General features: G+C 39.1%; 1 protein-coding gene across 2 annotated transcripts in view; it reads left to right on the top strand.

The window, feature by feature from the left end:
* The window catches only part of LOC127447175 (ras GTPase-activating-like protein IQGAP1), a 61,531-nt gene that overhangs the window by 15,572 nt on the left and 19,225 nt on the right, over window positions 1-26,734 (top strand). The window contains exons 3-15 of one of the 2 annotated variants that reach the window (XM_051708814.1): window positions 15,458-15,614; window positions 15,707-15,784; window positions 15,969-16,045; window positions 17,845-17,912; window positions 18,297-18,410; window positions 18,601-18,779; window positions 19,045-19,132; window positions 19,227-19,390; window positions 20,902-20,986; window positions 21,196-21,359; window positions 22,309-22,469; window positions 23,277-23,401; window positions 25,156-25,319. In XM_051708814.1, the coding sequence (XP_051564774.1) occupies window positions 15,458-15,614; window positions 15,707-15,784; window positions 15,969-16,045; window positions 17,845-17,912; window positions 18,297-18,410; window positions 18,601-18,779; window positions 19,045-19,132; window positions 19,227-19,390; window positions 20,902-20,986; window positions 21,196-21,359; window positions 22,309-22,469; window positions 23,277-23,401; window positions 25,156-25,319 (1,624 nt within the window). Of the gene's footprint in view, window positions 1-15,457; window positions 15,615-15,706; window positions 15,785-15,968; window positions 16,046-17,844; window positions 17,913-18,296; window positions 18,411-18,600; window positions 18,780-19,044; window positions 19,133-19,226; window positions 19,391-20,901; window positions 20,987-21,143; window positions 21,360-22,308; window positions 22,470-23,276; window positions 23,402-25,155; window positions 25,320-26,734 lie in introns of those variants that run through there. The other variant, XM_051708820.1, reaches the window with a different exon arrangement.

Genomic DNA, 26,734 nt, shown 5'->3' with positions numbered 1-26,734 from the left:
CTTTAACCAACATTTTCTGTGAGAATATGTGGGAGTGAGATGATTTGTTCACCCTGAATAAATTAAGAATTTTTCTCTTTTGAATCACTAAATGATTGTACAGTGTTTCTTGACCCCTAGGTCACAGCTGTTATACCAATGGAAAAAAAAATCACACAAAAAGACCATTGTCACACACTAAAGTGCAAGTCTATGTAAGCTTAAGGATAGAAACAGTGTGCTGCTGTGACCGTTTTAAAACCATAATCCATTTTGATGCCTCAGCTCATCTGTAATGATTTGGATATTGGAAACGTTAAGGTGGCAAGGACCATTTCCTCTAGTGCTTATAGCAGCCTCAAAAAGTAGACCATTTGGATACCTAAGCCACACTAAGAAATGCATTAATGTTATTGCATTAGATAACAAAATTTCAAACCAAGTGACATTTATTTTAAAGAAAAAGAGCTCAGGCACATATTTTACAGAAAGGAGTTTGTTAGGTTTTTAATTGTTCAATATCTAAATGTCTATGGGACCACTATGTTGGTTAAAAATAATTGGAAAAATGACTAAGGAAAGTAAAGTTAGATCTAGCTTCATTTGTTTGCAGATGCCACTTGGTTTGGTATTTTGTTATAATGTAATTCATACAGTGGAAATGAGGCCAAATACTTTTGTGCCCAAATACTTTTGTAGGGCCAAATTCTAATCTAAGATCTGACTAATATGTAAACATTTGAAACTGCAAATTAGATCAAAAGAGCTAGTGAAAGAGGTGGCAAAACTGTGAAAGCATTCCATAAGGGTGGCTTGGGGTGAGTGATTTTCAGACGGCAGTTTCCTGTTGAGAGGTGATTCAACACAGCCTGTGAGTGTATGTGGCACCTGATGCTAGAGGTCATCCTGCACTGAATTCCACTGCAGCAGTTGAGCATGTAATGGAACACTTGGCTGGCCAATGCTGTGAAACACTCACTCTCGCTCTCTCCCTGTCTTTTTCGAGGGCCTTTTCTTGTCAATACATTGCTCCCAAAATGCAGTCTTTCTCCCTGATTTTTTAGATTTATGTGAGACTTCTAAGATAGCTGGAATGTTTAACAACAACACAAATATGTCTTTTATGTTGATGCTTGGTCACTGTGAAATGTGGACCATTATTATGGATCTTTATTCTGTCACAGTGAAGCACCACTGCCTTGCTGAATAGATGAGAAAGGGAGGGAGACAGTCACGGATCGGTGTGCCTTTGTGACTTTTGCTAGATATTTCACTACAGTCAGATATGCACCACCACTGGTTTGCCTTTCCCCTGCCCATCACAACTGGCACAAATGCAAGCACAGCGTGTACAATTGTTTGTGTCATGCCTTTTGTTTTCCTTGAGAATAGGGCTGCAACTAGCGATTTATTTTGATAATCAACAAATCTAACAATTATTAGAATGATTATTCGTGCGATTATTGCAACGATTAATCATTAGTTCTTAATGTACTATTCAGCTTGTGCCTCAATGTAAAAGGTTGTATTAAACGTGCTTACTAACAATAAAGAGGACAAAAACATCTTTTAAATATACCTCTAAATGACATTCACTAAATTACAAAGAAAAAAATTACTTTCTGCAAAAAACCTATTATCATCAAGTGGTTTTGTCTTGTTTTCCATTTAAAATGATCTAAAAATCCTTAAATCAAGATACATTTACTTGAGAAGCGACATATAAGTTATTTAGACTTGCTTTCAGAGAATGTATTTTGCATGTAATCGTATTTTCTTCACTTGGTCATACTTCTGCCAATGCAGTAAAGACAAAATATACTTATATTTAAGATACATTCTCTGAAAGCAAGTCTAAATATCTTATATGTTGCTTCTCAGGTAAATGCATAGTGTTTTAAGGAGTTTTAGATATATTATTGGAAAACAAACCAAAAAAGACAAGTCAAATACCAGTTTTTTTTGTATTATATAATGGGGTAAGACTACACTCTCTCACCTTTTTGGTAACTTTGATTCATCTTTAACTCATAAAAAAACAAACTCTCTCTTCTTAATAGAGCTCGAATCGCTGATTTTCTTCACGATTAGAAACACACCGTGACACATACTGTATATTATGATTCGCTACGTTGCAAGCCATCATGTTATAATCTATGGATGAGCGTCTCTGCGTGAGACAGTGTTGCACTGTTTTTCACACGACGATATAATCTGACCGCACAGAGAATTGCCAGTTTAGGAGTTTGCTTATTTATACAACCTGCTTCCTTACTATTTTAACTTTATTAAAGAATGCATTAAAGATATAACTCTGACAGGCAAGTTTTGCTCAAGTGGAATGCCTTTATTTTACATCACGACGACACTGCTTCTGTATTATTTTGTATTTTTGTATAATTCCCTCATACTTTGCAGTCTACATCACCTGAACCTGTTTGGAAAGTTTGGAGTGCGTCTGGGCTGTGAGCTGTTTTCTTCTCAATCAAGCAAGCTGAAGTGATGCTCTCCCGCATCATCATTAGTGTTTCAAATGATCTTGTGTTGTGTTAAGATCAAACGACTATTCGACAATGGAAATATATTTTGACAATTTTTTAATTACGTGGTAGATAGCATCCACTAATTTTTTTCAGCCCTACTTGAGAAATGTATTTGGATCATATACATTAATTTTCAAATTCATGCTGGGTCCCTTATATGGCCTTCTACACTGCACATAATTACAGAATTATTTTTATGCAAAACTGAAAATTAGAAATGATTTTTCTTGTTTGGCATCACCTTTCCTACATAATTGCCCATTGCTTTAAAGTGTGAACACACAAATGATGGTGCAGTGGTGTTATGGACTCCCTCTAAACTCTCCGCCTCCTCACTCAGAGCTGTTTTGATTAATGCATGGAGTAGCCAAACTGAACTTGGCCTTTGAAGTTTGTTGTAAGAGTGAGGAAGTGACTGTTTGTGGGCTGCAGCTGCAAGTTGGCTAAAGGCTTGGAACCAAATGGGTGGGGAAATACAGTTGATGTGTTGAGATCCACAGTACCAGCCAAAAGGGCGTTTGCTTAAAACACACTGACTGATAAGTGATTCACTTCTAATGAGTATTTTATCCTGTATGCGTTTGTCAAGCTGAAAGGGGTCATATCATAAGGATTTTTGTATCTTTTGAGATAAGAGTTAATAGTACAATGAAAGCATTCTTTAACATTCAGTATTCAAAACATCCTCCAAAGTTGTGCTGTTCCTGTCTGTGTAGCACCTGCCCCTCTGCATATCCTTTCAAAGGATCCCAATGTTAGATACATGCAGTTGAGGTTTATTATTAACAAGGTTCCTGATCATTTCAGTCTTATCTCAGCAGTTTCATTGGCATACTTTAGTGTGTATTAAGGCCTGAAATGCGCCGCGGGATTGTGGATATTGCGTACAATTTTAATAACTACAAGTTCCACATTCATTATGCGGGGAATTCTCACACATATTTGTTTCCATTAACATCAACAGTTGAGAAATTCATCTTTCTATGTAATTCCAGAATCAGCGCAAGTAAATCAGCACTACTGCTCACTCGCTCTCTCTCTAAATATATATATATAAAAAGAAAAACCTATATAAACCTGTTAATTCTACACACAAATTGCGTCTCGGTAAGCGAGCAACATGATAAAACTACCACTCCTGGTTATGACCAATGAAGATGTCTACACTGCAAGCGTGCGTCATTGGAGGGATGCAGTTTTGCCTCATCTCATCATGCCGCTCACTTATTACAGAATTTTGACAAGAAAGTCAAAAATTACAAAATGCTTTGTGTAAAATGCTATCAGAACTACTTAGCTGCAGAGTGAATAGAAACACTTAAAAGAGCTGTTGTATCTCTCATCTCCATCTCTCTAGATTAGAGTTCCATATGACTGATACAGTATTTTCTCTGCCTTGTGAATCAGTCAGTTTTAATAATATAGGTTGGCCTATGCACCTGTAATATTATACATGATGTAAATAAAATAAATATTAATAATATACATACCAAAAATAAAAAATATCATCTTTAATCAAAATATCTACAATATCGTCTACCTTATGTATGTGTATGTATTTACAGTTGAAGTCTGAAGTTTACATACACTTACTTAACTGTGCCTTTAAGCAGCTTGGAAAATTCTAGAAAATGATGTCAAGCCTTTAGACAATTACACAATTAGCTTCTGATAGGAGGTGTACTGAATTGGAGGTGTAACTGTGGATGTATTTTAAGGCCTACCTTCAAACTCAGTGCCTCTTTGCTTGACATCATGGGAAAATCAAAGGAAATCAGCCTAGACCTCAGAAAAAAAATTGTGGCCCTCCACAAGTCTGGTTCATCCTTGGGAGCAATTTCCAAATGCCTGAAGGTACCACGTTCATCTGTACAAACAATAGTACGCAAGTAGAAACACCATGGGACCATGCAGCCATCATACCGCTCAGTAAGGAGACACATTCTGTCTCCTACAGATGAATGTAGTTTGGTGCAAAAAGTGCAAATCAATTCCAGAACAACAGCAAAGGACCTTGTGAAGATGCTAGAGAAAATAGGTAGACAAGTATCTATATCCACAGTAAAACGAGTCCTATATCGACATAACCTGAAAGGCCATAAAAAAGCCAGACTACAGTTTACAAATGCACATAGGGACAAAGATCTTACTTTTTGGAGAAATATCTTCTGGTATGATGAAACAAAAATTGAACTTTTTGGCCATAATGACCATCGTTATGTTTGGAGGAAAAAGGGTGAGGCTTGCAAGCCGAAGAACACCATCCCAACCATGAAGCATGGGGACTGGTGGGACTGGTGCACTTCACAAAATAGATGGCTTCATGAGGAAGGAAAATTATATGTATTTATTGAAGCAACATCTCAAGACATAAGCCATGAAGTGGATGTGAAATGGTCTTCCAAATGGACAATGACCTCAAGCATACCTCCAATGTTGTAGCAAAATGGCTTAAGGACAACAAAGTCAAGGTATAGGAGTGGCCATCACAAAGTCCTCAATCCAATAGAAAATTTGTGGGCAGAACTGAAAAAGCGTGTGCAAGCAAGGAGGCCTACAATCCTGACTCAGTTACACCAGTTCTGTCTGGAGGAATGGGCCAAAATTCCAGCAACTTATTGTGAGAAGCTTGTAGAAGGCTACCAAAAACATCTGAACCAAGTTAAAAAAAAATTGAAAGGCAATGCCACCAGATACTTACAAATTGTATATAAACTTCTGACCCACTGGGAATGTGATGAAAGAAATAAAAGCTGAAATAAATAATTCTCTCTTCACATTCTTAAAATAAAGTAGCGATCCTAACTGACCTAAGACAGGGAATGTTTTCTATGATTAAATGTCAGGGTTTTGTGAAATTGTGAAAAACTGAGTTTAAATGTATTTGGCTAAGGTGTATGTTAACTTCTGACTTCAACTGTGTGTATATATCTCCATCCATCCATCCATCCATATATATACGCACACACACATATATACGCACACACACACACACATATATATATGTGTATACACACACACACACACACATATATATATGTGTATACACACACACACACACACACACACACACACATACACATATATACACATGAATGTTGTATATTTACTGTATGTTTTTGTGTTACAGCAAACTCATTTATTTTAATATTTGATGTTCTCATGATCAGTGGTGGGCTGTGCATTAAAAGTCTAGGCCTTCAGTGTAATTCATGCCATTAAGGAAACACAGTTTCACAATGAATAAGACACCCTATGCCTTTGGGCATCATACATTATGTCGCATCTAACTAATAATACCAATTGACATTTTAAAAACACGTCCACACACGAAAGCCAGAACATGAAATGACACTTAATGCTCAAGCAAGCCTAATTTTAACTGCAGCATGACTGTTTTGTGAAATGAACGTCTCCCGAACAGACATTCAAAAATCATAATTTTTCATATGAATCTACCAAGGAGGTCTGTAATACCTTGAAAAATCTATCTAATAATATTTGCGATTTTTAAATGTTGCTTGCAATAAATTTAGCTTTGTCAGGGTACACGGTTATGCTGCGTTCCATTCAAGCTGGATGTGGGATATTCCTACTTGATATCGCCGACCATAAATGCATTCCATTCCCCGATATTCGGAACTGCACTGCTCCCGTTAGCTTAGCAGAGGTTTGACTCTCATTAGAGATGTCTCCTAGCAACCCAACTGATAAACAATGCTGCAGTGCTAGCATTTGTGCTACAGGTGTACGATTATCAAAAGAGATTATAATTTACCATGTTTTATACACCTGTTTCTGCAGATGTTTGTTAAACAAGATTTAATATCATGTAATGTGGAAACGAACTCATTTATCGATATTACTTAATAAAGTGAATGTTTATCACTTACTTTGTATATCTCCCTGAGTGTCGACATGTTTGTGTGACATCATGCACCTGCATCTCGGCGAAATCGGAGTTGAGAATTTCTGCATGAGCCTACAAGCTGTAATTCTGACTTCAAGATGTATTCCATTGCACTTTTCTTAGTAAGAAATTGTAAAATCTGACTTTCCGAGTTGAATGGAACGCAGCACTTTTCAAAACTTGATCTGACACTGAATGCTCAAGCAGCCTAATTTACGCTTAGAAAACTCCTGATGTTGCTATAACAATGCAAAAAGCACTTAACAGTTTGCTTGAAGTGAAAATCAATCCTCCTTTCCTGTTTAATAAATTAATCAATCACATGGTCATGCAGAACATCTCGTGTTTTTAAATCCATAAAGATCTCTTTCTCAATGGCAATACCAGCAGTAATGACAGTTGACTTGTCAGCAAGATCTCGCGCTCGCTTTCAGATTACATCACTTAAAGCGTGACTGCATCACTCAAGACCAGCAAGAAGGCCTCGACCGGGACATATCCTAAAGATCACACCAACCAAGAACAAACAGATCAATCTGATTGGCTGATGAATCTGAATCTGACAATCTGACTTTAGATTCACTATTCACTGCACTGTTGAGGGATTCTGTGGAAATTCTGAAGGCCTGAGGGGGTGGAGCTCAAACTCACGTGCTGCTTCGGGCATGTGATTTGTGAAACAGTTGTCACATTTTGCTTGTAAGCATCAAGGAATAAATTTTGACTGGATAAAATTTTCGTTTTTCTCTATTTGTTTGTAGATTAATTAAAAGTGGAAAGCAATTAAAAATACATAGGCAAAAAGGTGATTGAGAATGAAAGGATGTAAAATATTTATTTATTTTACATGTTAGGCCAGCAGAGAAGGCTTTGCTGGCCCTGAGAATTCGCCACTGCTCATGATATAATCCCTTTAACTTTCTTCGAGTGTTTTTCTATGAGTGTTACAAAATAGGAGCAGGAAGTCTTTGTGTGTTTTCCTCAGGAGACAGTGGGCTCACGCTCATCCCTTCCTATTGGAATGACCTCTGAACTGTGCGGCTTTAGTCTTCCTGTGTCACACTAAAGGAAGTCTGCTGTTGTAGATATCGTTACCCTCAGCTTGAGTCTTAGATGTTAGCTGTCTTAAAGGGATAGTTCACCCAAAAATGAAAATTCTCTCACCATTGGTTAAATCCATATCTTCTAAAGTGAAATGATAAGTGTGGGTGAGAAACGGATCAATATGTAAGTCATTTTTACTGTACAGGTCCACTTTCACTTCCACATTCCTCTTCTTTTGTTTTTTGGCCATTAGCATTCTTCATGCATATCGCCACCTACCGGTCAGGGCTGGTCAAAGGTGGAGATTTATGGTGAAAAAAATAAAAAGTTAAATATTGATCTGTTTCTCACCCACACTTTTTAATATCACTTCTTAATTATGGATATACCCACTGGAATCATAATTATTTTTATTCTTTTTGATTTTTGGTGATTTAAAGTTCTGCTCATTATTCACTTACATTGTGTGAACCTATAAAGCTGAGATATTCTTCTAAAAATCTTTCGTATCTTTCTGTGTTCAACAGAAGAAAGAACATCATAAACAACTGGGATGGCATGAGTGTGAGTAAATGATGACTGATTTCATTTTTGGGTGAACTATACCTCTAAAGGGATTGTCACCTGAAATTGAAAATTATGTCTCCATTTACACACCATGTTGTTCCAAACTTGTATGATGTTCTTTCCTCTGTTGAATACAAAATGTTATTTCTAAATTGTTTTAATTCTATCAGGGATTAAATGTAGCCTTTTTTAGGTCACACGTAGGGCCGATTTATAGCATTGATGTAATAATGGGTTAATGGGAGTTAATGGGTGTCTCCTATGTGTATGTGTGTGAGCCTGCAGGAGTGTCTCTTACAAAGAGCTATTAAAGAGAGAGAGGGACGGAGAGGGAGAGAGGGAGAGGGAGAGAGGGAGAGGGAGAGAGGGAGAGGGAGAGAGAGAGTGGAGAGTGAAAGGAAGGTTGTTACCAAGCCACTGTGAATGTGTGCCCTGTGTGGGCACTTACATATTCTCTTGCTCAGGGGTTCCCAACGCAGTTCCTGAAAATAAATCAATAGCCACCCAACCCCTTTTTATAACTATATTTTTTGATCAACTCTTAATAGTAGTTTGTATAATTTCACAAAATAAGATTTTTATTCATCAAAAGAAGCAAGCATGTGGGCCCAGCAGTGGAATTAACAAGTTATATCCAAATAAAACATAGAAAACACCTGTTTTAAATAAATGCTTAAACTTTTGAACACATCCACACTCAAATATAGAGGCGATACGCAACAAAACTTGTTCTCTATCGTATCGTACTCTCCACCAGAATACATACGTTTTTCGGACTATGACACCACCCGTGGCATGTGACGTGGACTCTCTGTAAGACACTAATTAATTGCTTATGTGCAGATCATACACACCTGGCTATAACAGGCATGATCATTGCGCATTTCTTCTTTTGATTCCACGGGTTACGGTGCATAAAACTGGTGACTTCTGGTAATCTCTATTATCAAAATTTTTCATTACATTTTTCATTCAGTCGCTTTCCTGACTTATATTTGTTTCTTGCAGGCATCAGTGCGAAGCTTCTGCTCCATCAGGGGTAGTGAGAGCTTGCTAGTTGGACCTCTCTGAGACTTTCGCTTACATATAATTCTTCGTATTTTCTCGCAGTTATACTGTATCGCACCATAACAAGGTGTTAACGCGGTCACGGGGCTGTAGTTCCGTATTGCATCTAGTGTTCTAAATCGCTAACCCGGACGAATCTAGGTAAGTTGTTGAAACTGATTTTAAGCGTGGTGTTAACCGTCCCTCTTGGTGTAACTGCATCAGGAACATTAGAAGCACTATATACCGTATTGCACATTAAAGTGCTAATGCGGATAATCACACACATCCCGAAAACAGCAGCAATAACAACACTTGACAGTGCTGCCTCGGGTAACCTCTGGACTGGATGCATAAACAGAAGTCCTAGAGGGATTATCTGGGCACCTGCTGCTATGAGGCCTAGCAGCCGGAGGCAAGTTCTCCACTGAACCCTCTGACCATACCGAAAAAGGGAGAGATAGGCCATGAGAGACTGATGCCACTCCACTGTCAGAGAAACATTCATGCTCAGGGAGTCCAGGGTCATCCCATGGAACTGAGCTGTATGAGATGGACTGAGTCTGCTCTTTTCTTTGTTCAGTTGAAGCCCTAAGGACTGAATGTGATCGATGACCAGCTCTACATGCTGACGACAAGTCTTCTCTGACCGTGCACACCAGCCAGTCAACCTAATAATTCAAATTTCGTACCCCCTGATGGCACCGTGGGGGCAAGTGCTGCATCCGTGCACCATATGAAGGTACGGGGAGCGAGGGACAGGCCAAAAATGTAAAACCTGGAACTGGAACACCTTGCTGTTGAATGCAAATCGAAGAAAACACCCGTGTCCCTCCCAATTTGGGATCTGGAAGTAGGCGTTCTTCAGATCTATGCAAGCGAACCAGTCGTCCCGACGCACAGCCTGTTTCACTCGTGGGATAGTTAGCATCCTGAACCTTAGGGGTTTTAGAAAACTGTTCGGACCCCTGAGATCCAAGATGGGCTGATAAGTGCCATCTTTCTTTGGGACCAAAAAGTAACGGGAACAAAACCCGGTCTGTGCCTCGTCCTGCCTCTGTTCCTGTATAGCTCCTTTCTCCAGAAGAGTTCTGATCTCCCCTAACAGAGCTTTACCTTCTGAATGACCAGAAGCTGAGGACATGGTCAGAACCCATAAAAGAGGTGGCCTGGTTACAAATTGAAGCCGATAGCCCTGGGTCATTATCACGATGACCCAAGGATCGTTTGCCTTTCCAGGCATCTACATGAACTAAAGGAGGGAGGAGGCACAGCAGGTCCTGAAAACCATCAGGAACGAGGAGGCGGCTCATCCTCCGGCCGTCTACAGGTAGCTGCTGCCGGCTGTATTTTATGTCTAGGTTGTCTACGAACCTGGTGCCGCCTACTGGCCTCCAACTGAAGTCATAGGTCTCCTGAGTCTACGCCATCTTTCCTCCCAGCTGATTGCTGGCCCTCATTGCGAGTACGACGGAATCTTGACCAGTTTCTCCCAACACCTGCCATCTCAGACAGCGCAGATCCTTGGGATGACCCTGGACTCCCTGAGCATGAAAAAAATTCTAAATACTCGCCCTCATACCATCCCAGATGTGTATGACTGACTTTCTTTTGCAGAACACAAATTAAGATTTTTAGAATAATATCTCAGCTCTGTAGGTCCATACAATGCAAGTGAATGGTTGCCAGAACTTTGAAAAATCCCATGAAGGCAGCAAAAAAGTAATCTAAGACTTCATTGGTTAAATCCAAATCTTCTGAAGCAAAATGATGGTGTGGGTGAGAAACAGATATTTATTTATTATTTTTCTTTTAAATCTCCACCTTTAACCAGTAGGTGGCAATATGCAGGAAGAATGTGAATTGCCAACAGAAGAAGATGAATGTGAAAGTGAAAGAGGAGATTTATAATAAAAAAAGGACTTTAAATATTGATCTGTTCCTCACACACACCTATTATATAGCTTCTGAAGATATGGATTTAACCTCTGGAGTCTTATGGACTTTAATGCTGACTGTAACGGGGTTCAATGGAAAGGAGGAGGTGGGAACCAGATGAAGCATCAAAGTAATGTTTTTAATAAACGTAAACACAGACACACAAACGTAAATGCATACAGGGCAGCTGCCTGTAGCTCTCTCTCCCCCGACCTGCCGCATTTCATTGCACTTATCCCTCTCCTCGGCTGATTAGCCCGATTGGGGGTCGGTGTGCATAGTCACGGGCCAGCTCTGCCCTCCTCCTTGTCACACTGATTTAATGTGCTTTTTGGAGATTCAAAGTTCTGGCCACCATTCACTTGCATTGTATGGACCTACAGAGCTGAAATATTCTCCTAAATATCTTAATTTGTGTTCTGCAGAAGAAAGTCAGTCAAACACATCTGGGATGGCATGAGGGTAGTGAAATGATGAGAGAATGTTCATTTTTGGGTGAACTATCCCTTTAAGTTCAATGTGGAGATGAGGCTCGGCAAACACACAGTAACTGACCAACCATCTGCCTTCCCTTTAAGAAACAGAATCAACCCTTGCAAAGCAGACAACAAGCAATATGTAAATGGTATGAAAATTCCATGATAATGGAAGTGTGTACTTTGCATCATCGGCTGATCTACAAAACTACTATCTTAGCAGAGTGAGAACTTTTAGTCCTGGTGCACAGTTTCTAAGTTTTAGAGGAGTTATTTCTTTACCAGTTGTTAAATATTTAAAATATGTTGTTGTAAAGTGGTTGACTTTATGTAAGGTTGTGTTGTTTCTGTTTTAACAGCACATGTTGGCCTTCGTGGAATGTTTGTGTGTATGTGAGCTAAACGGGTTGAAATGTACAGGAATATGTTGTGAATGTGTTAGACATATGAAGAAACCAGCTTGTATGTGGCTGGATTCTATTCATCTTTGAAGAAAACACCCTTGTTATGAAGGCTCTTAACAAATAATATGATGGAAAAAGAACAGTTCAGGGTGTGCTTTAATGTCATTTTTATTGCATGAGTGTAATTTTGTATGCTGATGATCAAATATATTTGACTCTGTATTTGAGTACGTCCCCAAGGGTTATAAGCTTCATAAAGGCATTCAAATGTGTTTGAAAACTATCCCAAGCCCTACAAATGCATAATAATGAACTGATCCATGCAGTCTAACATGCTGATTTTACAGCACAGTGTCTTTTATAACAACACAATAACATTTAATGGCCCTTGCATTTCTTGGTGATGGTGTCAGCAATAGTAAACTTGCATCATATAGCACAATAGTGCAGAGGTTTTCAAACGGGGGTGGCTCTCAAAGGTTGTAACATACAGAATGTCAATATTTTTAGGTAAATTTCCGCATTTCCTTTAACTTGAGCAATAACATTGTTTGGTTGGTCTTGTTGGCCATAGATTTAGTTAGAAACGCAGACTGTTCTTCACACAAACATGAGTGTTTCAGGTTACTCTGGTGACTGTACGTTACGCATCTGTGATGGATCCGTCGGAGAAAGAATCGCCATTGGCTTGTGAATTTTAGTTTTTACTCACCAGACTTTTGACAGCATATAAGTGTAATGCAACTGAACACTGAAAAAAATATTAAGCAAACCGAGAAGGGGGCATCTTCACATATGTAGTATTCATATATATGACTTCATGCAATATAGTATGTGAGATTATACATTTAATTTTCATATTTTGCTTTTGTTCATTTTAATTCTTATTTCAGCTTAAGTATTTCACATTCTGTCAATTTATATGATTAGAAGCTGTTGTCACTTTAAAATTTCAGACAATTTTTTTTTTTTACAAAACATTCACAAGGTTAGAACCTAATAATAAAAATAGAATTGCACATACAGTTGTGCTCAAAAGTTTGCATACCCTGGCAGAAATTGTGAAATTTTGGCATTGATTTTGAAAATATGAATGATCATGCAAATAAACTGTCATTTATTTAAGGATAGTGATCATATGAAGCCATTTATTATCACATAGTTGTTTGGCTCCTTTTTAAATAATAATGATAACAGAAATCACCCAAATGGCCCTGATCAAAAGTTTACATACCCTTGAATGTTTGGCCTTGTTATAGACACACAAGGTGACACACACAGGTTTAAATGGCAAATAAAGGTTAATTTCCCACACCTGTGACTTTTTAAATTGCAGTTAGTGTCTGTGTATAAATAGTCAATGAGCTTGTTAGCTCTCACGTGGATGCACTGAGCAGGCTAGATACTGAGCCATGAGAAGCAGAAAAGAACTGTCAAAAGACCTGCGTAACAAGGTAATGGAACTTTATAAAGATGGAAAAGGATATAAAAAGATATCCAAAGCCTTGAAAATGCCAGTCAGTACTGTTCAATCACTTATTAAGAAGTGGAAAATTTGGGGATCTCTTGATACCAAGCCAAAGTCAGGTAGACCAAGAAAGATTTCAGCCACAACTGCCAGAAGAATTGTTCGGGATACAAAGAAAAACCCACAGGTAACCTCAGGAGAAAATACAGGCTGCTCTGGAAAAAGACGTTGTGGTTGTTTCAAGGAGCACAATATGACGATACTTGAACAAAAATGAGCTGCATTGTCGAGTTGCCAGAAAGAAGACATTACTACGTCAGTGCCACAAAAAACAACACCTTGACACACCTCACATCTTCTGGCACACTGTAATTTGGAGTGACGAGACCAAAATAGAGCTTTATGTTCACAACCATAAGCGCTATGTTTGGAGAGGGGTCAACAAGGCCTATAGTGAAAAGAATACCATCCCCACTGTGAAGCATTGTGGTGGCTCACTGATGTTTTGGGTGTGTGTGAGCACTAAAGGCAACGGGGAATCTTGTGAAAATTGATGGCAAGATGAATGTTATCAGAAAATACTGGCAGACAATTTGCATTCTTCTGCACGAAAGCTGCGCATAGGATGCTTTTGGACATTCCAGCATGACAATGACCCTAAGCACAAGGCCAAGTTGACCCTGCAGACTCAATGACTGCTGAGAAGAACTGTATCAGCTGTGCCTGTGGCAGGTTGAACTTCCTCAGCTGGCGAAGGAAGTACAACCTCTGCTGGGCCTTTTTCACAATGGAGTCAATGTGGGTCTCCCATTTCAGATCCTGTGAGATGGTAATGCCCAGGAACCTGAATGACTCCACTGCTGCCACAGTGCTGTTTAGAATAGTGAGCAGGGTTAATGTCGGGGTGTTCCTCCTAAAGTCCACAATCATCTCCACTGTTTTGAGCGTGTTGAACTCCAGGTTGTTTTGACTGCACCGGTGAGCCAGCCGTTCAACCTCCCTTCTGTATACAGATGCATCGTCATCTTGGATGAGGCCGATGACTGTTGGGTCATCTGCAAACTTTAGGAGCTTGACAGAGGGTTCCTTGGTGGTGCTGTCATTTGTATACAGGGAGAAGAGTAGTGGGGAGAGCACACATTCCTGGGGGGCACCAGTGCTGATTGTACATGTGCTGGAAGTGAATTTCCCCTGTCTCACTAGCTGCTGCCTGTCTGTCAGAAAGCTGGTGATTCACTGACAGATAGACATGTGTTGGTGTAATTTAGTCCGGAGAATAGCTGAGATGATGGTGTTGAAAGCTGAACTGAAGTCCACAAAAAGGATCCTTGCATATGTCCCTGTTCTGTCCAGATGTTGCAGGATATGATTCAGTCCCATGTTGACTGCATCATCCACAGACCTGTTTGCTCGATTAGCAAATTGAAGGGGATCTAGAAAGGGTCCAGTGATATCCTTCAGGTGGGCCAACACCACTCTCTCAAATGACTTCATGACCACAGACGTCAGAGCGACGGGTCTATAGTCATTAAGTCCAGTGATTTTGGGTTTCTTGGGACAGGAATGATGGTGGAGCGTTTGAAGCAGCATTCACGCTCACTCATGTTGTTCCAAACCCGTGTAACATTTTCTTCTGTGTTATGCAAGAGGAGATGTTAAGCAGTCACCATTTGCTTTTTAATGCATTTTTTTTTTTATCTGTACAATGAAAGGGAAACTCTCATTTTGTGTTCCATGTAAGAAAGTCATATGGGTTTGGAACAACATAATGGTGAGTAAAGGTGACATCATAATTATTGGGTGAACTATCCCTATAAGCTTATTAAATCAATGTATGTGTACTAATAATTAATTTTCATCAAGCTTTAAACTTGTTTAAAACTATCAGCTTATCGAAGACAGGGGCTCATAGATAGTATACATGCTTCAACGCCAGTTCATGTCCAGCTCGTCTCATTCGCAGATCACTTCCCCCTATCAGTATCCCTATCTATACGATGGCATGACTTACTAAATTTTAAGATCCTCTCTCTGTGGTAATGTGTTTGCTTTGCTGAAGACGCTGTCTTTGTGTGTTTCAGATGGATTGAGGCGTGTTTAAACGAGGATCTTCCGCCCACCACTGAGCTGGAGGAGGGCCTGAGGAACGGCGTATACCTTGCCAAGTTGGGAAACTTCTTTGCTCCCAGTGTGGTCTTTCTCAAAAGGATCTATGACCGCGAGCAAACACGTTACAAGGTAGTACTGAAGTTTATAAAAAGCACTGATATGGAGATAGCAGAAGGTTAGAATTCATTTGCTGCTTTTGTGTTCCTTTGTCCCACTTGTAGGCCACTGGACTCCATTTCAGACACACAGACAATATCATCCAATGGCTGAATGCAATGACAGATAAGGGCCTTCCTAAGGTGAGTAGTGGAGAGGTGGAATACGGCTGTACAAGAGATTTCCTTGTTCTTTCATTAGCAGAGTTTCTTCTCCATTATTGAGTCACCAGCATGACAGAGCTTGCCTTTCAGCTACCTTCCCATGTTCGGCAACAATGCTCCATTCAACATCATCAAAGTACATGTGCTTGTCTCTCTCTGTCAGATTTTCTATCCTGAGACAACAGACATCTATGACAGGAAGAACATGCCACGCTGCATCTATTGCATACATGCTCTAAGGTAACTATTAGGTCTCTGTGGGCTCATTCACAAATCCCTTTCAAACTCAAGTTCTAATGATAAGTATTAAAGGGGTAGTTCAACCAAAAATTACAATTCTGTCATAGTTTGCTCACCCTTATGTCATTCCAAACCCATATGGCTTTGGCCACATCCACACCAGGGACACACACGACTGTTCGCCCCTCTAATTGAAAATAAACTGTCCTAACGAGTAACACTGTATATGTTAACCCTAATGTTATATTATACATAATAATATTAAGTATACAATAATTCTCATGCATATTTAATACAAAACAGTACAACTTTAAATGTGTGAATCATCTGTAAATAAACGCTGTGTGAAATATTTATTTTTGCCTTTTGTGTTCATTTGGCATGAAAGAGCTGTGGTCTCCTCTGTCGTTGCATTATATTTGTTTTGAATGTTAACTTACTAGTTTATAATATTTAATAATATAAAAAATAACACGTAAAAGAAAAATTGATGCACTTGGATGCATTTTTACTCGGACTTGACTCTGTCTCGAGCCTTTGGGACTCGGGATTTTTCCGAGTCCAGCCGAGTCCATGACATTTGTGATGCAATGGAAAAAATAAAATAAATAACAAAACAGAAATTAATGAGCACATCTCTGTCTGCATGCAGCTGTATTAGCCCCTGAATTCGTAGATGTAGCCAGAGTTGTTTCACTGTGTTTAAGCCAACACGCACGCACACATACGCACGTGCACAGGCACACTCATCAGTCAACCATTACGCTTGAATGTTACTACTGAGACTACTGTATAACATCGACTACAGAGGTGGCTGGCACGACGAAAACATAAAGACAGGTATGTATCCAATGTAATAGAAACTAAACAAGGCAGTTTCACATGACACGGGACCTGAAAGCTGGTAAAATTGCATGTGTCGTTTGTGCAGCCAAGACGCTGCTCACATTGCGGTTTCATCGTGGTTAAAACTTAAAAATGTCAAGAACTTCATTGTCAAGTCACCCACATCACGTCTCTCACAGTTTACTAAAAACAGCATAGCCAGAGACATTTGGAAATATGGGAATTAGGGAAAAATAGTGAACCCAGAATGTGTTTTAGTCACAATGTACATTATGCAGTGAAAATATCAGGCAATATGTAATTAATGAAACATGCCTGATGACATTGTAGCTGAAATATTCCCAAAATGAATCAATATTGAATTGCTTCAAAATTGGAATCTAATGGCGTTTCTAATGCCGAACACAAAAGGATCATTTTAATTAATATTCCGGTTCATCTTTTCAATACAGTGTCAGTGGATAGTGCTTTACTTTAAAGCATAAAAAACACCCAAAAGTGTCATAAAAGTAGTCCATGAGCCTTGTGCGTGATATTTCAAGTATTCTGAAGGCATACAATATGTTTTAACGATACAACCTGAAATTCATTTTCATCCACCCCAAAGTAATTATTTCAGTGAAAATCTTGACTTTGCATGTTCATGAGTGCTATGAGAGAGGCACATGTTTCTGTGGAGGCATTAAGTAAGGGGGTAGGGAATCTTTCCACCATGTGTAACTCACATTCCAACTCGATGCAAAATTGTCACTGGGCCCAAAGGCCAAAAATCTGGCCTGCAGAAACAGGAAATAACAGCATACAGGGGACCAGAGTCCTAGTGTGGGGTGAGGGGTACTGAGTCTGAGTGCTGATGGAGATAGCTTGTTTGAGATGTGTGTTAAACTTGAACTAAGTTTCCAGAGCACACCTAAGGAATAAGATCACATAATCACGTTCTGTTTTCTTTACAGTCTCTACCTGTTTAAACTTGGCCTTGCGCCCCAGATAACAGACCTGTATGGCAAGGTCGCCTTCACAGGTGAGTCAGCTCACAGTCACATTGTGGTATAACTCTTAGCCTCTAGTTTTTACAACAACAGTATGAAAACTCTGAAATGCTGGTGTTCTGAGAGCTGTGGTCAGTGTGAAAGTAATTACCAATTGGATGAGCGTTTCCTGTCATTTTGACTGGCTTGATCTGCCTGCCAAGTTTCTGGCTGGGAAACATTATTTCCCAGACCTATTGAGAACAATGGAAAAATGCACAGCCAAGATTACCTTCCAAAAGGTTAACCTGCTTATTAAAGCATGACATTGCAATCATTATACTGAGTCTGTCTAGAATCATACAATAGTAAATATTAAAACCAAACAGAAAACAGAAAAATTGCCATTTTTAATTTGTTACTTCTTTGCATCACAGAGGAGGAGATTAACAACATGAAGATTGAATTAGAGAAGTACAACATTCAAATGCCAGCATTCAGCAAAATTGGTGGGATTTTAGCCAATGAGTTGTCAGTGGATGAGGCAGCCCGTGAGTATTGTTTCAACATCTGCTTTAAAGTCAAATTCTCCTCTTGGCACTTTGGCACTGTCCACTTGTAAACATAAACAACTAGACATAGCTTGTACTGTCAAGAGCTTAACAGTGTAGGAAATTACGAAGTTTTTAACATTCGTTTGAACCCAAAAGGTCTGTATTCTCTTCCACTGCAATGATTCAGTGCATGCTGCTGTGATCGCCATCAATGAGGCCATTGACCACGGAGTCCCTGAGGGCACTTTAGCTGCCATGAGAAACCCAAACGCCATGTTACTGCACCTGGATGAGAGCGCCACCCAGCATTACCAGGACACCCTGTTCCAGGCCAAGACTGAAAAAGTGGCCAACTCCCGAAAGAGAGTACGAACTGCACTCCACTGCCAGTTTCTAAATATTATTCTTGTTATATCTGGGTAGCTAAGGTCATATTAGTCACTTATAATATTCCATGACTGTTAGCATGCCCATATAGGCAGCAAAGCAGCTCACTACATTTGTAACAGCTACTATGATGATATTTTAGGAAGCAGCATAAAATCAGTTTAGAAACTATTTATAATTTATATATTTGTGCATTGTATGAAGATAAAAGACTTTAAATCAAATACATATTTCTTTGGTGCAGACTGGAGAAAACTCTGAGGCTGAAAGGGATGTTTACGATGAGCTGCTCACCCACGCCGAAATTCAGGGCAACATCAGCAAAGTCAACTGTGTGTACTTCACCCTTTATCCCATTACCCCTCAAGCTCTTTCTGTTCTTTTGAGTTAATGATCTGATTTCTCATTGTTTGTGCTTTGTCTCAGTGTCCAAAGCTCTGAATTCAGCAGAACAGGCTCTGTTGAGTGGTGATGAGGACAAGTTGTATTACGCTCTCCGTTCCCCAGCTTTAGGCCTACAGTCACTACAGGGTCAGAACAAGGAATGGTACCTTAAACAGCTGTTAGCAGACCGTGAGCTGAAGGAACAGGTAATGGGATTTTCACTGAGTTTCAAAAGAATGATGGGATGTGCAGTAGGGCTAACAGTTAATCCAGTTAAAATCAAAATTGTGATATGTAAGGGATAATGTACATTCAGCCGGTTGTTATCGCACAATAAAGCCCTACAGGGTGATCAGGATCCCGACGCAAAGCGGAGGGGTCTTTAATCACCCTGAAGGGGTTTATTTTGCAATAACAACTGGCTGACTGTACATTATCCCGCTTAATACACTGCTATTAACCAAATAAATAAATTAATGTACATAAAATATTGAATTGCATTGAATTTATGTCATTTTAGAAGAAAGAAATTGCTGAAGAGCTGGAATCAACCTCCGGTTCAGTTGGTTTATTTTGTGAAAATGACCGTCTGACTCATCAATATTCAGCCTGTTACAAGACTTCTTGCCAAATAAAGAAATAAATTCACATGAAACATTGATTTGAGTTTAAATTATTTTTTTTAGCTTACTTGTAGAGATCGCACACTGATCCGAGAAGCAGGACAGATGGCTTGCAAAACCCGGATAAGCGGTCTGATACGTCTAAATACCCGGATGTGCGGTAGTTACAGAGCGATATCTGACCGCTGGATGGTGCCATTGACCAATCAGAATAGAGTATTTCAGAGAGCCATGTAAAAAGACCTTATTCATTCTGCATGCACTTAATGCTTTAAAGTGAAAAGGCGGCACTCTATGGGATCAAAATCCTGTCAAACGTATTGCGGTCACGGATCCAAAAATAATAAGCGTGAATCAAAAAATAATAAGCACAGATAAAAAAAATAAGCGCAAAAATGAATAAAAAGCGCAGATCAAAATAATAAGTACAGATCAAAATAATTTGTGCAGATCAAAAAAATAACAAGCATGAATCAAAAATATATCAACTCATTTAAAATATGCTGCAAAAAAACAAACAAAAAAAAACAACAGAAAAATTAAAGCAAATTCATCAGAATTGCAAACAAAATCATATTTTCCTTGCTTATATTACTGTTTTTTGTGCTCTGACAATTTTGCTCATATTTTCATTTTTTTTGTACACTTACGCTGTATTTGTCTTTGCTTTTGTTTCCAAGTTCTGCGCTTGATTTTCCAAAACTTGAGTAGAGTTTCATGTAAATCAGGGGGCGTTTTGCATTCCCATTGGTCCACTAGTTCTTGGTCGACATCTCCTCCTCTAGCCAATCATTCGAAGAGGGGAGGTGACGTCACTCCAATGCAATTCCGACCGCTGCTGCTCAATATTATATTATTTGTGGTTGATAGATACGCTGCTTGTGTCTGTTTTGAGTATTTTCTGCCAGCTCTAGGAAACAATGTGTTGTCCGAGTAGGCCATTATCATAGTCCATAGTTGCATTTGAAATCTCATTTAAATTTTTTTATTTTTATTTTACCAAATTGTGAAGTTCTAGATTATAGCATCTCATATGTTTTCTCTTCAGTTAGATTAGAGTTTTCTTTGCTTGTGTCATTCTTCTCCATATCTAGTATTCTCCAGGAGAGCCACTGGCCAAGGAAGAGTTACAGGGTGGAGTGGAAGCAGCCAATGAGCTTGCAGCAGACTATCAAAAATGTATGTACTCCCTTCAGTATTACTACATTCTTTTGAACTTGTGAAATCTTTAAGTAGTTTGTGCACTCAGATAGCCATGGTAGAAAATTCAAACATATCAGAGATGCCAGTGTTTTCTTTGTCTCTCTTTTATTGATTCATTTATACTGTCCCACAGCTGTCACTCTGTTAAAAGAACAATGAGGGAGATGTTTGTATGTGTTTGTCAGTGCTGCGGGCGGTGGAGAGGGTTAATGCTGCCATCAGAAAGGGTGTTGCAGAGGAAACGGTGAATGAACTGATGAACCCAGATGCTCAGTTGCCACAGGTTTACCCAAGCGCAGCCGATCTGTACCAAAGAGAACTCGCTAGCCTGCAACAGCAGAGCCCAGAGGTTAAAACACACCCACATTCATAACCACTCAAGATATAACCAGGCCCACACAGAAACTGTGCCTGCAGAACTCCACAGACTCGGAATGACCATCAATCAAAAAACATGCCTCCCCATTCTGTCATAATTTGCTCACTCTCACGTCGTTCCAAACCCATATGATTAAAAAAATAAATAAAAAGTCCAAAAGTATCATAGAAGTAGTCCATGCGGCTTCTGCGTCATATTGCAAGTCCGAAGGAATACTATAGGTTTTAGTGAAAAAACAACCCGAAGTGTAAATAATATTTCAGTAAAAATGTTGATATCCCTTGTACATTCATGAGTGCATGAAAGAAGCTTGTTCACAGTGGCTTGCATGTTCACAAAAGAACTGGCATGTTTAGCGCTAAAAACATTGAAAATTCTACCGTAAATGAGCTTCTCTCACGTTTATATTTATTTTATATATTTATTGATAATTATTTTTGGTTAATTTAATTGTGCTTTCAGCTGCCAATGAGAAGAGTGCAATAGACTATTCACGCTAGCACCATCTTTGATTTTTAATTATAATGACAACGAGGCTGTGATAGATAGACTTACCATCTCTTCAATGGCACGCATGGTATAAAGCTGTATAAAGCATCTAGATCCCATCTGATTTTCCACAACTCATGTTGTCTGGTGTTTTTTGTCTACCAAATGCTCTTGGTAAGATATTTTTCAAGAACACTTTAAACTGCAGTACAGCCCATTGAAGAGACTGTACCTCAATCCCTCACAGCCTCGTTGTCAAAGAAAGTCCATTCCATCTGGCACTGCATATATATATAAAAATGTTTACAAATTATTTTGCTGTACCCATCCTTCCAATTGAAACATTATTTACATGAAGTATATCCAAGTTGATGATCTGGAACAGTTCAGTTTAGTCTGAGTGATTTTCATGCTCTGCTTGACTGCACAGGGCTCTTTGTCACACCCGGAGCTGCTAGTTGCTGTGGAGATGCTGTCATCGGTGGTGCTGATAAATGAGGCGCTGAATGTAGGGGACCGGCAGGCAGTTTGGAAACAGCTCAGCAGTTCCGTCACTGGCCTCAGCAATGTAGAGGACGAGTATGCCCAGAGGTGAGAGTAAGGGATGACAGACTCACAAACAGTGAAGTCAACATGAAACCACAATTGACCCCATTTACTTTCAAATAAAAATATGTCATAATTTTCCAACCCTGTAGACAGTTGTTTCAAAGTTATTAACCAGACTGTTAGCCTCAGTTCCCATTCACTTACATTGGATGTACAAAATATGCCATGAAAGTGAATGGTGACTCAGACTAACATTCTGCCTAAAATTTCCTCATGTGTTCCATGAAAGAAAATAAGTTATATGTATTTGGAGCAACATGGTGAGTAAATAATGACAGAATTTACATTTTTGGGTGAACTATCCCTTTAATACATGTTTGTGGTTTTATTGTGCATGATTCAACTGTGCACTTTTTTTTTTCCAGAGAAAAAACCTTTGTAATCTTTCGTCAAAGAATAATAACTTGATTCCCATCTCTGAAATGATTTTCCTTTTCCACTTTCATCACCTAGTTGGCATGGGATATTGGAAAATGTTAACCAAAAGCCAAATATCTATCAAGGCATTGTTTTTGTAAACTTGCATTCTAATCTGTCTCAGGTATTCAGGTGTGGAACGGCCGCTTTTTATGATCCTATCAATTTCAAATTGATGAAATCTAGTCCTGCGGCCCACCCTACTTTTTTCTCTTTAAACATCCTGTTTTAATCAGAAATATGCTATATTACAGAAGTAAAATAGGTTTTGAATGTCATTTCATTTTGACTTTAAAGAAAAATGCAAACTCACAGCTCATGTGATTGCAGAAGAAACTGGTTATAGCCACTTTGTTTGGTATTCCCCTGTAGGTATATAGATGAGCTGATACATCTGAAAGTAGCTGCAAGGGAGGAGGGTAGCGATTATCTCACCTGGAATGACATCCAGGCCTGTGTGGACCAGGTCAACGGTACAGTTCAAGAGGAACATGAAAGTGAGTTTAAATGCCCCCTCATACTTCCTATGAAATCAAAGAATGAACAGGTGTGATGTAATTATGAACAAAATCTCTCCCAAACGAAGGTGTTTTTGAGTTTGTTTTGGTGGTTCGTAACAGCTCGCTAGCACAAACTTTCAGGAAAATTTCTTACGGGCTGCTAAACACCTTACTGTCATTTGTCCACGTCAACGGTAGCTGTGACCTGGAGCTCCACCTACTTTGAGGCTGACAGCTAATTCCAGTTACATTGTTCAGTCAGTTAAGTTCAATCAACTTGAACACACCAGCGTGCAGAGTTATTAGTGAGCTACTGCAAACTTGCCTACATCTGTATGATTGTTCGGGCAGACACATTTTCCAAGAATATGTCATGCCATTTTTGGTTTATTTTCTTTTTGTTTAATTAGTCTACTCAATTAATCAAATTTCCTTAAATGCTCTTAAAGGAAAAGAAACTTTCTGTCTTCTGCAGAACACAAGTTAAGATTTTTAGAAGAATATCTCAGCTCTGTAGGTCCACACAATGCAAGTGAATGGGTGCCAAAATTTTGAAGGTCCAAAAATCAGTCATCATAAAAGTAATCCATATGACTCCAATGATTAAATCCATGTCTTCAGAAGTAATAAAATAGGTGTGGGTAATCATATCAATATTTAAGTCCTTTTTACTATAAATTCTCCTCCCTGCTCAGTCAGTCTCTAACTTTCACATTTTTCTTATGTTTTTGGTGATTCATATTCTTCATGTACATCACCCCCTACTGGGCAGGGAGAAGAATTTCTATTAAAAATTGACTTATTTATCTGCTTCTCATCCACACCTATCATATCTTCAGAAGTGATATCGAATAAAACTAAAGTCATATGGATTAATTTTATGCTGCCTTTGTGTTTTTAAGAGCATCAATTTTGGCACCCATTCACTTGCATTGTATGGACCTACAGAGCTGAGATATTTTTCTAAAAATCTTCATTTGTGTTCTGCAGAAGAAAGAAAGTCATACACATCTGGGATGGCATGAGGGTGAGTAAATGATGAGAGAATTTTCATTTTTGGGTGAACTATTCCTTTAAGTGCCCATTGTCTCGGTTTTTTGATTTGCTGCTTCTCTCATGTGCTGTCTGCAGCCTGAAGCCCATAGTAAGATATGTCTGTCATCATTCTTTTGTGTGTATTCTACACATTAACACTCTTCTATACACCCATCTTTGCGGTAGTATCAGTGTCATCATAAATTACAATAACAGAGTGTAATCGGAGCATATTATGTCCATGTATAGCGTGTTAGTGAATTAGCGGCATGAAAGCAAAAGGTAAACATTACAAATTATCTACTGCATATATATGTTTCTTTAATCATTGAGTAAATAAAACAGCTTTTTTTTTTTTACTTATCTCGTGTGAATTCTACTCGGAGAAAGAGTCATGAAGTCATTGACTTTAATGTCATATTAGTTTGTTTTACATGTAGTCTTGAGCATCCTCATATTTAAATGTTCCTCTACACGCCTCCCTCAGCGGTGTGGCCGGTGTCTGAATATTTGCAAACAGTACGTCATTGCTCTGTTGTTTCGAACTTCTTTTTGGCTCGGAGCAAAGAATGAAGAAGCATTTCGCTGTGAGTGTGCCTGGTCCTTAACATGATGCTAGACATGCACAATTATCCTGAATGTGAATAAATCACATTCAGATTCTACTGCATAATGAACAGTGGTAGTGCTGAACCTCTGTCCACTTATGTGTCCAGGGATTGCTGCAATTGGTGTGATCAACGAGGCCCTGGATGAGGGAGATCTACAGAAGACAATGGCTGCTTTGCAGCACCCAGCCGCCAAGCTAACAGATATAGATCCATCTTTGGCCCAGCATTATTATGATATTCTGCAGGAGGCAAGGAGAGAGAAGGCCCACGTATGTAATCACCTAAACCCATCACAAAAACATAGCCCACACAAAACTCTCGCACTGTGGTTAGGGCACATAAAAAGCTTTGTCCTCAGGCATAGAATGCATTAAGTTTAATTACCAAGGAGTTGATGGAATTCCCTTCATCAAGGGAAGTCTGAGGTTTGGCAGTCTTTCTCTTTACACGCATCATGTGAGTGCTGTGTGCTTCTCATGACTCAAGTCTGATGACATCATCCAATATTACACCATTTCATTCCTCACCCCCACATTTTGTTTGGCTTTTATTCTCCAGCTTCCTTGTCCATCTCAATGAAAAGCCTCTTAATTTTTCATGCACTTGATTATAATGTGTTGAAATGACTATGTTTGCATTGTAGGCATTTTACATTACCTTATTTGACCTCTTTTGAGAAAAGGGGTATGTGTATGGTAAAAAGAGACATTGGCACTAATCTGAGGCTGAAGTATGTTCATGTATTACAGGTAACCACACATTTTAGTTTTGTGTTTAGTCAGTTTTTAGGCCACTGTTTCCTGTAAACGTGAAACTGAAACCTCAAGGTTGCAGGTTAATATTGTAGGGCACATTGGAGACCACGGTTTACCGCAGTGGAGTGTGCCACTGTGGTTCAGAGCTGTACTGAATTTTCTAAGGCTAAAGCAGACTTGTTTAGAATATACTGTATCTTTAACAACATATCCAGAGTACTATGAGGCTTCAGACATTGCAGACACCAAATAGCATGTCTGGATCTCTGTTTGGCTTGCCTTTTTGGAGGCAGTTCTTTTAAATTTAACCTGAAGTGGCGATGTGCCCTATTTGTAACTCGCCACTCATTTAACATTGGTTCAGTCTTAAACTGACATGATGCTGCTATTGGAACCTAACAGCTGCCAAACACCAATTTAAGAAGCACGCTGCCCAAAAACATAGCAGGAAAATCTAATTGTTTTCTTTCGCCATGATTTTCACAAGCATCAGAAATAACAAGCCTGATGACTTTCTCTGCCTTAAAAGGGCAAAATTTGGTCCTGTATGCTGGTGTTGCTCAGTAAAGGGTTTTTAGCTGTGACATCACTCCTGGCTTACACTAGCTCGGGTCACTTTGTAGTGTGAAGCACAGATAAAACCAGATCTGCAACTGAGATTCGTCCTCCACCACCCGGATTGAGGCAAGTCACTACGCCACCACGAGGACTTGGAGCACATTGGGAATTCCAAATTGGGGAGAAAAAGGGGAGAAAAACGAAAAGAAAAGAAGTTTGAGGACATTTGTTCTTCTGCAATTTCAAACGATCTCCAGATGAAGACATATGTTGTCCTCAAAAGATGGAGTGAAATGTGACCAGACAGACAGCAACTATTCCAGCCCATTCTTCTTTATTGTGTTGAAGAATCACACTCTTGGGTAAAATTA

The sequence above is a fragment of the Myxocyprinus asiaticus genome, chromosome 1 (genome assembly GCF_019703515.2).
Source record: "Myxocyprinus asiaticus isolate MX2 ecotype Aquarium Trade chromosome 1, UBuf_Myxa_2, whole genome shotgun sequence".
NCBI lineage: Eukaryota > Metazoa > Chordata > Actinopteri > Cypriniformes > Catostomidae > Myxocyprinus > Myxocyprinus asiaticus.
Note: the sequence above shows the minus strand (reverse complement) of the source record. Positions and strands in the feature narration are given on the sequence as shown.